Genomic DNA, 12,479 nt, shown 5'->3' on the forward strand with positions numbered 1-12,479 from the left:
CCGTGGATATGTGCAGAGGAAGAATACTGGGTATGCTGGACAAAGGATGTTGAAGATAGAGCCACCAGGCAAGAGGAAAAGAGGAAGATCAAGTAGTGAAGGAAGACATGGCGAGGTATGGTGTGATAGAGCAGGATGCTAGGGATAGGGTGAGATGGAGAATGTTGACCCGTGAAGACTGCAGCTGAATGACGAAGAGTCCCTGGTGGTGACATGCAGTACATTTTACATAAAAATAAATAAGATATTAGCATACAGTTAGTTTTAGACTACCATAGAGCAAGTATCAATGGCAACAGGGTCTACAGGATCTAAAGCTTGAAAAAAGTGACTGTTTTACTGGGATATACTGATCACATTTGTTTGGCACTGGATTATTAACATTTAAAAACAGTGTTCATGTTCATTACATATCAAGTAATGGGCCACCTTTAAAAGCAGTAGGTGTAAAGCCTGAGTTCCAACTAAAATGAAAGAAACGACAGCTACCCTCTGTTTGTGTCTTATTTTCATGTCATGAAAGCAGAGATTTATTTTTAACCACTTCCTTTTTCCATGCTCAGCTCTTGTGAGGAGAGAGGTGTGCTGAAAGAAACGCAACACGTTTCATTGTTTCTAATCTTGTTTCCAGCTGAGATTATACAATTCAATGTTTTCCTCACTATGTGACCTCTGAGTGCTGTTTTAAATGTCAACCAAGCAGCAGTACCATTCAAATGGACATGTTTAATTGTAGAAAGGAAAAAAAGAAAAACCACAGCAGCTTCTTTGGAAAGACATTTATTACACAAACAATGAGTCTCTAACTTAAAATGTACAAAAAAAGAGCCCTAAAGCATGTAACATCAAACCTTTTCAGTCTTAGTTTATAAGATCTTTGAATGATATAGCTGAAGTGTTTTAAAACAAGTTACTTATAACAAGTCTCATGTCCTCAGAGGTTTTAAGACGTAAAACTTAAAAATTTCCCACTTTGGAAAGTCTCACGAGGACTTCAACAACTTCCTCTATTTACATTTTATAAAGGAAAAAAAAAAGACAGCGAGCTAGGCACATCACATTCAGTCTGCATAATCCTAAAAATATATATTTGAGCTGATATTTAAATCTATTTTTATCCATCGTTGTTGCTGGTGTACTACTGAAACTGAAACCAGCATCTTTAAAGTGACAAGGCAGACTGAAATGCACTGAGGAACCAAAGCTGCCAGTACTCAACTCAAAATCCAGTGTTACCAAACTGTACTGCTCTACAAGCTGACCGTTTAACAAAGAAAAAAAAACTGCAGTCACGCAACATGATCAGGAACACAGCATGTGGCATACACACTAGTATCATCAGAAACTTAAATAGTCCATTACACAAGCACATCTGCACAAAAAGGAACTTCTTCCACACAAAGAAACCTGGACAGCGACATGATAACGGCAACGACTACGCACGAGCAGGTAGCAACAAGTACATGTAAAGAAAGCACAGAGCGTTTTTGTGCTATTTTCAGCCGAAAGTTCAGTGACCTTTTCATATGTGATTTATTCCACTGGCAGCGAACCAGCCTCAAAACAGCTAGAACTTCAGAAGAACGCCGTCCTGACATTTTTAAGATTTTTGTCTTTCTTGTTTCTGACCTGCGCAGTGAACCGTTAAGAAAACAAACTCAAAATTTATCCTAGAATCATTTACAGCCGAGGACAAATCGGTCAAGAGTGTTTTAAACAATTTCATAAACTCGGGTAAAAGTGTGAGGTGGAAACCTGGTCCAAGGAAAAATAAAGGGAATTCTGCAAAGACAGCACCTGAAAGTACAGAAGATAGTGGGACAGTGGTAAAATGATAGTATTTGCTGTTGGCTGAGGGGAGTTAAAAAAACAAAGAGCAAAATCGTAGCGGCCATCCTGCTGCTCGAGTATCTCAATAAGGCTTTCACCAAGAACATAGAGTAGACAAATTACTGATCTAGCATTGCAAAGCCATATGAAAAGTTAGATATATAGGCTATGGTGTGGAAGAATTTAGTTTTCTTCCATTTATTAAAAAAATGAATTCATAACTGAATGGTGGGTCTGTTAACATCTACTGATTTTAGACCATATAATCCAGTCATCATATTTAGCTTGTTATTGTAGAAAAGTTTAGAATGTCACTGTGACACTGCCTCGACATCTCGTCTGTGGTTATTACAGAAAGTCAGTGGAAACTTATATGAGCCAAATGCATCAAACAAGGCGACACATGGAGCTTATTTGAGATAAAGTGGGAGCAAATAACTGATTACAAGTCAGGAATTTCATTTAGAGCCAAAGCGACTTCAAAACAACTTATTCTCAATACAGCTGTCTCGAGTACAAAGGATCTGAAAGAGCAGACTCAAAGGTCAGGAAAATACTCCAAACTGTTGCATGCTGGACGATAAGGTCACAAACAATCGCAGAAGGATCAGAGGGGGCGGGGTGGGAAGCTGTGTTGTGTATTACAAAGTTGACTTTTACAGACTGTTTTACAAGGCCATGAGCTGAAGAGTTTCAAAACTCATCTGAACTTTGTTGCAGATTATATGGAAAATATGATTTCCGAGGGTCAAGCAGTCATTTATCCAGCCACAATAACCACAGCACTCTCAGTAGGAGAGATGCTAAGCCACTAAATCCTTACAAGATTGTTGATGCAGATGCATTTGTATCTGTGTTGCTGACAGTGAAATTGGTGCACTGCAGTAAGAAAGTGGGTGGAGTAAGTTGGATGACCTCAAAGTCTTAAATGCAACCTAAAAGGCTGGATGTCAGATAGCGCAACCTCCCTAAACTCACATTATAAATTTGGTTTGGGAGTAGCTTAAGAAGGAAGCAAATCAAAGAATTTACTGTGTTCACTTTAGAAACTTGTAATCTGCAGCTGGCACTTCCCCCAGAGTCAAAATATCTGTGATTTTGAGAATTGAGGACAAAAGTGTTTACATGTTCGCCTACTGATTTTGAGAATTGAGGACAAAAGTGTTTACATGTTCGCCTACTGATAAAACACAAGATGTAGGCTGAGAGCACTCCAAGTAAGCAAATACATGACAAATGTGCAACAATACAGACGTCATGTTTTTTGTTTTTTTGTTTTGCAGAGTACCAACAATTCATTCAAGAAAGAAACCAAACCTCTGAGTTTTTGTTTGTGTGACAGACACCTCCACGTTTTATGGTAACATTTTAAATAAACCGTATTCATGCTTAGATGGCAAGTTTAAACAGAAGGTATATAAAAGTATCCCTCTGCACTAAGAGACAATTTTAAGTCAACGTAAGCACTGTAGGAACAGAACCATCACATCAAATATTACACAATCACATGCACAATGTACAAAAACACATTTAACACTGCAGAAACTATCAGTAATAGAAAAGATGAAAATGTTATTTATTGTTATACTACATAAGTCATATGTATAGATTAGTAGTGTGCTTATGTGTTGCGATACACTTCATGTAAAAACAAAACAAAACAAAACAAAAAAAGCTACAGTACCATAGCTGCCATCAAATTCTGTCCAGAAATTGCTTCAGAGCTACTTTTACATTTCTTAGTGCAAATGCAAAGTTATCTGACATACACTGGGTTTGGATTTTAAGGCCATGATTACAAAAGAGAAACTTAAACTTAACTGTACATTAAAAATATCTGGATTTTGAAAGGCCATGTATGCACAACGACTGGTCTTCATCAAGAGTTCTAAAAGATGGGGTTTTTATTAGTGGACTAAAAAAAAATTACAATAAAAAGTTGGAAAAAAGTAGCTCTATAAACACATGTAAACATACAGGAAAACTCTGCTCTTGAAGGCAGTCAATATTGAAATATTAATATTACGCCCATGTGTTGTTTACACTCAAACAGGCCTTAACTACAAGTGGAAAAAGCCAAAAACGAAAACATTTACAAAGGGATGTCAGGGAAGCATTTAAATGGCCATGAAGACGGTTCACACAGGAACATCTGCCATCAACATGATGGGAAAGATGAAGTTTAACTGTCAACTGGCCAGACCATAACTTTCAACTCACATTTTCCAAATTGAGCTTCAACAAAAGACACTGTGTAGGCACATGTAAGTCTGACTATGCTGACAGGCGAAGAAGCCCTGAACACATTCAGTGTGACATAAGAGACTTTACGCAACTGTAACTGCTGCATGAACTCAATTGGACTTGAATTTCACTGTCAACTTCGTGTCTGTCGAGCAACGCAAAAGACAACTACCATGAATGATGCAAGTAATTTTTGCAACAAGACATATGATCAGACTGATTTATACATAGATTCTCTTTTCAAACACCTTCTCATGTTGTATCCAGATTTAAATGACCAGTGTCAAGATTTAAATTAAGCTTTGTTGTACTACAACTCCACTGAGAGAAGAAATTCTTAGAGCTTCTGAGTTTTGATTGCTAAAATTGTCACCAGCACGGAGACAGCTTCAGTGGAAGAGATCTAGTCCGGCTCAGTGAGGAAGAACATTGAGCTGCGTCTGCCTTATTTGGTCCCCAACACAACAAGCCAAAAGTAGTCCAGCAGTCAGCACTTGAAGTATGTGGCTGTCCAAAGCTGTCTTTTTTGCAGCGTGTCCTTCGCGGACAGGCTGTTGACCCACACATTGCGTTTTTCACCTTTTTTTTTAAAGACTTCTAAAAAAAGACATACACTACAGGCTGACAGCAACAGCCTACAGCAAAGTGTACAATGTCCACAGAAAAATTTATAAGGGTATTTTTGTATTTTCAATTTATAATCTTAGCACACCGACTGCTTCTTTCAATAAATATTCCCCCTCATACAGGTGCACACCACATGTGCACGTTGGTGGCCAGCTGGCCGCCTCCTATAATGTTACAACGAGTGCGACTCTTAAATGAGAGACAATAAAAAGTCAACACCAACTTTTTTTTTTTAGGTTAGCTTGGTGTGTCAGGGCCCTAAGGCAGCCGGCAGCCTAAATGTAGGCCACAGCATGCTGCCTATCTGAGAGTCCGGGGGGTGGGTGTGTATTGTGGGGCACGCATTACTTTCGGTCCATCTGTCTCTGCATGCAACCAACCCCCAATCCTTGTCTTCCTTCCCATCTCAAGTCTATAGGATTACTATAAAGGCCTAGTTCAGGTCTAATCTGCTTTTAAACTGGACTGAACAGAACTCTCTTTCTCATTCTCTGTCTTCTTCCAAAAGAGTGGCCTGCAGTTTAACACAGATGCTGGTGTCTCCGCTCCGCAGAGCCTGAAGAAAGAGGTCTGTTTGTTTTTTCAGCCGGTCTATGTCGTTCTGCGTGCGCTGGTTCTGCTTGAGGAGCTCCTTGGTACGGAGTGTGATGTCTAGCAGGCCAGATTTGCTCAGGATGTTGTAAGTGTTGCAGAAGCGCTTCCTTCTTGTGTCAGCATCGCCGTCACTGTCGTTACCTTCGCTCAGTGAGACGACCGCTGGGGAAACAGGGAATGCGCGGCTTTTGGATCCAGGAGCATGACTGAAAGACAGCAAAGTCGTACAGTCTGCCTCGCTGACAGCCGATGAAGGCCTCTCCCTCACAGGAGTGGTGTTGGTTTCTCCTGTTGAGAGACATGATCTGCTCTGGAGCAAAGGAGACATTGTGGTGGGGGTTACAGGAAGACCAGGAGTGGTTGGGCCAGAGTTACCAGCACTATTACATGAACTTCTCTGTGGCTTCTCTCGCTGACAGTGTTCCCGAGTGATGGAGGTCAAAGTACTACTTTTCTCTGACCCTGAAGAAGAAGAGGAGGAGTAAGTTGAGGGGGCAGTTCCTCTTCCTGAGGAGCTAGAGCTGTCCCCGGGATGTGGGGCAATCTTTGGGTAGGATTTTAGGATTGGAAAATACTTCTTAGGGCGTCTGTGTTTAGAGTTGGCCTCTTTGGTGCCTGAGGAAGCTTGACGAGAAACCACAGGCTGGATAAAGACCACCTGAGGCTGCTGAACCACCTCCACAGTTGGACTAAACCCCCAGGGCTTCAGAGCAGGAGGATTCTCTCCAGGCTGCAAACAACAAGAGGAATATTGAAAGCTCTGAAAATCAGGTCAGCATCACAGCTCATACAGTTCCTTAAGGAGCTCCTGAGTGCTCACATAGCAACCAGTTCTTGTGTGATCATCTCATTTCTTTCTGAAGAGTACCCACACAGTACGAGTCTACACACCACACTTTAACCCAAAAAGGACATATTTATGAGACAGCTGTCATTCTCCAGTTGCCATCACTAGCAGAATCTCCAGTCTTCAGTGGGTTTAAGCAGTTTTCACACACAACCTTGGGACAATGTTGGAAGAATCAGGTCAAAACATCATCCTAAGTCCATTTCAAATGTGCTCTCATTACAGGAAATAAAATGATACAGTGTTATAGGTGTAGGCGCCGGAGCTAATACACATGACACCCACTCGCTGAGGTTACACTATGCAAATACCTGTGCGCAATCAAGCATCACACAGTGCTCTACTAGGTTACCAATCATTTAATGTTTGACCTGACCACTTCTGACTTTGTGTTCTCACATGTGCCCCCGTCTGCTAGAAAAGCTCAAAGCTACAGAACATGTGTGAAAATGGTTTTAGAAACCACAGAATTGCAGTTAGCAAATAAAGTTTTCGTTTCGCTTTTCTCAGTAGCTCCCCCATATTCTCTGTCACACATTTTCACACATCCAGTTACTTGCCATCTCTGGGGGCACTGAAATGAATCTTTTGCACAAAAATATCACTAAATTAACTTCCTTGTCAATATAGATGGCCTGGCCCACCAATTTCTGACTTTAATGTCAGGCCCTGACATGTGGCTCATTCCTTAGGAGAAAAACAAGTTTGACCCTATCAGTGCACCAGAATTTATTATTTCTGCTAAAAATAAACTGGAAAAACAAGGCAAAAAAATAACCTTGAGATGCACACAGTTACATTTTATGAAGACAAATCCTTGAAAGCTGTACTTTATCGAAACACCATGTTGGTATCACCGAAACACAATTAAGAGCAACACCACTATTCCTAATGAAATTCTTCAGATGCCATAAGAAAATTGAATATTGTGGTTTTATAATTAAGCCTTTCCCCAAATTACCTGCTTGAGCAGGACATTGTTCATGATGATCATGGGAGAGAGCCCACCCACCACTGCAAGTCCAGAAGGGTGGGTCCGTGAGCCAGTGGTCCGTGGTCCCTGCTGTACAACAGGGTGTGGTGAATCCTCAGAATCTGTGGTGTCCATCGTGCTCATGTGCTCTGAGCTCGCATCTATAGATCAGACAGAAGGGGTTAATTGGGGTTCAATTCAAATTAAATGCCATCTTCAGAAACACTTCAATATTTTGATATGAAGGAGTGTAACTAAACCTGAAAAGCCAGAGTCTCTCTCTGAATCAGCTTGGGAGCCTCCAGGCTTCATGATGACAGGAAGGTTTCCTGCCCTGGTGTGATTCTCTGCCTTCCTCTTTGTGGTCATCGCTCTTCCCGCAGCACTGACAAGGTCCAGCTCTCCGCAAGCTTTCACAAAACTACATCAGCACATAAAAGGCGAAAGCTGGGACAACACTAAGCAGGCCCTCTTTACATAGAAATGGCAGGACATAAAGTTGTAAAGTCACAAATAGACACTGTTGGTCATCTTTTTAGCTGACGCGACCAGTTACATAGACATAAAGTTTTTTTAAGACTGTAATAAACAACTCCCTCTTCTTGGTGTGGGTGCTTTAGATTCATTTGACCTCATTAAACAATTCCAGCTGAATTTATAAGAACACAAACCCACAATATTAGCCATTGGGTCATCTTTTATTTATATTTCACCCAAAACGTGTGTGATTAACGTAACTAAATGGAAATACAAGAAAACTTCGCCTGCATAAAATATAAATGTCAAATTATTCAGCTGCACCTAATCTACATATATAAATACAGTCACTACATAAAGCTATTCTTACTGTGCATAAGATGAAGGGTAGTTCTTTGGGATAAATAACTACCGTTTAAAGTAACTTACAATAAGACAAAGAACATTTATGAAACGCAAAATAGACGACCTCATTATTACAGTCAGGATTTGGGTTAGCTACGTTAAGCTAACCAACTAGCTAGCCATTGTTTACGCTAACCAACGGTTGATAGCCAAGCTAACGTCAGAGCGTCAACTCGCACTAGTACTAATAGTGACAGTATACACACAAACAAAAACGCAAAACGTTTAAAACTTCGAATACACCTACTTCGTCCTTGGGGCTGCTTAAACGTCGTAGTCCTTAAAGCCGACGTATACGACCGTATATCCGGGTAGAGGCTATAGCTGCAACTCAACAACTTCTCTTCGGTGGGGTCGCTGGTGCTGCTGCCCAGATACGTTGACTAAACTCGCTGGTCCACGGTACCGTACACGAGACAGACCGCCCCTCCCTGCCCTGTTTGCTCGGTCACATGCGGAGCACGGTGGCAGCCGCCTATAGCAGATAGGCTTAATTATCCCCTTTGAGGTTCAAAGTCAAAAGCTGGTAACCGATGGTGGATGAGTTTCTGATCACCTCATATAGCAGCCATTGTTCAAATACGTCGAAATGCAAAGGACGATATATTCGTTAGAGCCACTGTGCCATATTTGGTAGTTAAAGGCGTGCCCTTGTCTGGAGTGTCAGCAACGTCACGTTCTCTTAGCTACAGTGCCCGCCCAACAGAGACTTCTCCTGCCTCTGATTGGACAGTGGCGCCAGCAGCTGAAAAACGTGACCGCTGCCAAATGTGTGGCAAGTTAAGGACATTGTGTTCGCTGTGCAGTTAGAGGTGTACTGTACAGCGTAGGCATCTCAAATGCACCGTTGGGGAATCCAGTGACGTGAGAGTGATCTGTTAGGCTATATTACATAATATCGTGGCTGGCCTGCAGCTAACCCAAGGAGCTCAAGTCTCCTCTGCGGCATGTCTGAAGAAATAAACAAAAGACGAGAACGAACAAGAGGCCTCGAGTATGCTGTATATGAGTAGACAAAGCTACACAATCTCATAAGAGAAGGAAAATGCTCATGTGTAAACATTTAAAATAATTTGATAGAAAAACTTGTAAAACAACAGCCAAAAACAAAACGTGGTTTATTCTTGGATACAATTGTGACCAAAAGGATAACATGAAAAGTTAAAACTACTTTTATAATCTTAATTTGAATGCAATTTGTGCAGAGTAATGGCTATAAGGTTCTTGTTTGCATTGCCCGTGACCCCAGTAAGAAAAGGGGGTTGTCAAGCTGAAGAATGAATCCTAATAAACTTAGTTAGCTTAGGAGGCAACGGAGACTTGGGAGGGAGCTGACAAGTACCAGCAAGCCAAGCAGAGTACATTCATGGGAGTGGCTGAAGAAAAACCCAGGTGTGGAAGGAGTTCAGTGAGACCATGGACCTGGACTTTCATTCAGCCTTGAAGTGATTCTAGCAAACAGTTAGGCAACTAAGGAGAACAAAGAGGCTTCCAGTGTACATTGTATATTGTGCTGCTGACTACACATGGCATCATCCAGACATTGCTCAAGTGTTGTCCATCATATTTGACAACCACCAGTCTTTAGGCCTGTGTAACTGGGGACTTCTTCACTTGGTCCCCTATCGTCACCATGGTTGTCACAAAGTGGCGGATAAGTGGCGGATAGGATAACTGCCATGGTCACATGTCTTCAATACCTCAATAGCCAGGTCGTGGAGTACTTCAAAGATCTCCTCAATTCAACTGACACACCTGCAGTGGAAGCTGAGACTGAGGACAAAGAGGACAACTTCCCACATCCCTGTGGCTGAGGTCACTGTGGTAGTTAAACAACTCCTTAATGGCAGGGTTTCCAGGGTGGATGAGATTCACCCTGAGTTTCTCAAGGCTCTAAATATTGTGGAGTTGTTGACATTAGGTGGACGTCAGGAGCAGTCACACTGAACTAGCAGATTGGGGTGGTGGTTCTTCTCATTACGAAAGGGGGCTGGTACATGTGTTCCAACTTTTGGGGGATCACCCTTCTCAGCTTTGCTTGGAAGGAGGAAAGATGTGGTTTTTGTTCTTGTCGTGGAATACTGGACCAGCTCTTTATCCTCTGAAGGATATTCAAAGGTGCGTGGGAGTTTGTTCAGTCTACATGTGGTAGACTTGGGGAAGGGATTCAGCTGTGTCCCTATGCATGTCCTGTAAGGAGTATGGGGTACCAGGAATGATTTTATATATTCTGATTATCTGTTCCATGTATAACTCTGGTGAGAGCTTGGGTCACATTACCAGTCATGAGTCAGAGTTTTTCTCTGTGGATGTGGGACTGCACAACACTGGCTGCCATTTGACACCATTTCTGTTTATGGACAAAATTTCAATGTATGGCCAAGGCATGGAAGGTGTTGTCAGAATGTCATCTCTGCTTTTTGCAGATGATGTGAGTCTGTTGGCTTCAATGTGCAGAAACCTTCAGCTCACACGGAGGCAGGTTGCAGCCAAATGTGAAGCAGCTGGGAGGAGAATTAGATCCAGAAAAGGGTTGAGTGCTCACTCCAGGTGACGTCCTGTTAGTCCTATGTTAACATGTTTTAATAACTTTTCGTTTGGGGACTTTGGGGACTACACATTCTGTTTTAATATTTGCTTAAAATGCATTTAAACATAATTCAGAAACATTTTTGAAACTTCTAACTGCTCAATTTTTGTTTGTTTTTGGGGGGTTTTTTGAGGGGGGGGGCATAAAGAGAGTAATACATGGTACTTATTTCTCATCTATGAATTCATAATTCAGTGATGACTGATTCAATTCATTAAATGCTTGCTCCTTGTCTAGTGAGCTTGATAATCCACATTTGTGAAATACTATATAAGGAAGCGTTCCTTTCAACCACACTCACATGAACCTGAAAGGCCCTGTATGCAATACAAATAAGTGAATAACAGTACGGTGGCACGGTGGTTAGCACTGTTGCTGCACAGCAAGAAGGTCCTGAGTTCAATTCCACCATCAGGCCGGGGTCTTTCTGTGTGGAGATTGCATGTTCTCCCCGTGTTTGCGTGGGTTCCTTCCGGGTAGTCCGGCTTCCACTTCCATGCACTTAGTGGGGATAGGTTAATTGATTAATGCAAATTGCCCATAGGTGTGAATGGTTGTCTGTCTGTGTGTGTTAGCTCTGCGACAGACTGGCAACCTCTCCAGCGTGTACCCTGCCTCTCGCCCTATGACAGCTGGGATAGGCTCCCGCGATCCTGGGAAGGATACGCAGAAGTGAATGGATGGACAGTACTCTCCTGTTCTTTGCACACTGTTTTCTGCAGATAAAGATCTTATAGTGTCCTCACATTACAGACCCTAATCGTCTGCAAATCTAGATAACAGAGAAGGGGTTTAGATTTTTTTTTTTAAGAATTGGAGTGGGTTTTATTTCATGACCTTATTATGTTTCACAGTAAAGCACCATTCGTGTATTCGGTGTTCATGACAAAAAAACAAAAATACTGACTCATGCATATAAAGAATTATCCTAAGTTTGCTGACTCTTTGTTAAATTATGCAATAGTTTTCTTGTGATTCTTAGCCATTTTGTGCATTTTCTGTCCCTGCATAGTCGATTTTGGTCAGAGAATAACTAGAAAATCAGTACTTTAAAACAAATGACTATGTGCCAATGTACTAATACATTCTATACTAACCAGAAACAACATTAAAACCAGGTAAGGACATGAAAAGTGGATAATATTGATTGTCTTATTTTAGTGGAAACTTTGAGTATTGGACTTTTCCAGGAACCACTTAGGTACATGGCAATCACATGCCTCGCAGTTTCACTCCAAAACATAATTTTCATGGGATTGGTTCAAGAAATGCACACAAAAAATATTATAAAAGAAACGAAGAACTTCCCCCATGTTTAAACTCTTTAGATCCAATCTTGTGGAATACCTACCAGATGGACTGATCAAGCCCGTGTCACAGAAGTCCCACCGTGCAACCCAGAGATTCGTGGATCCCTGGGAAGCATCAGTCGGACCTACACATTACAATTTCGTGCCTGAAAACTGGGGACCGGAAAAGACTTCTATCCTATTCTTTAAGTGATGAAACTCACAGGCATGTTGCAGTGAGCAATTACCAGTCAGTCAGGCACAGCAGTAATTTCGTCTTTGACAGCCTAATACAACTTCCTAAATTGCCTAGAGGTGCAGCATGCACACACGGACGTGTGCAATATTTCTTTTTTAAACATGCAATACACTATACAAAAAGAAAACAAGCATCATTTTTGATTTTTTTGGTTTGCCTAGCTTCTCCAACACATGAATTATGTCTTTTTCATCCCAGCAAATATGTTTTATTTTATATTCCCTGAAATCTTAGCCTGATGATGTTACTGTCAGTTATTGTTAAATTGACAAAACAATTCACGATACAGAATGTTTTTTAAACAAGCGATTTATTCAATTTTTTATTCTGAGCAAACAACAACA

At 41.3% G+C, this 12,479-nt stretch overlaps 1 protein-coding gene across 1 annotated transcript; it reads right to left on the bottom strand.

Moving 5' to 3' along the window:
- Nucleotides 1–3,376: 3,376 nt before the first annotated feature.
- On the bottom strand, nt 3,377–8,235 carry cipcb (CLOCK-interacting pacemaker b). The gene is given in 4 exon segments (XM_006793028.3): nt 3,377–5,194; nt 5,196–6,025; nt 7,104–7,276; nt 7,376–8,235. Coding segments are annotated over 4 exon segments (1,161 nt in total). The 5' UTR covers nt 7,485–8,235; the 3' UTR covers nt 3,377–5,145.
- Nucleotides 8,236–12,479: the final 4,244 nt, after the last annotated feature.

The sequence above is a fragment of the Neolamprologus brichardi genome, chromosome 15 (genome assembly GCF_056152115.1).
Source record: "Neolamprologus brichardi isolate AB-2024 chromosome 15, ASM5615211v1, whole genome shotgun sequence".
NCBI classification, from domain to species: Eukaryota; Metazoa; Chordata; class Actinopteri; order Cichliformes; family Cichlidae; genus Neolamprologus; species Neolamprologus brichardi.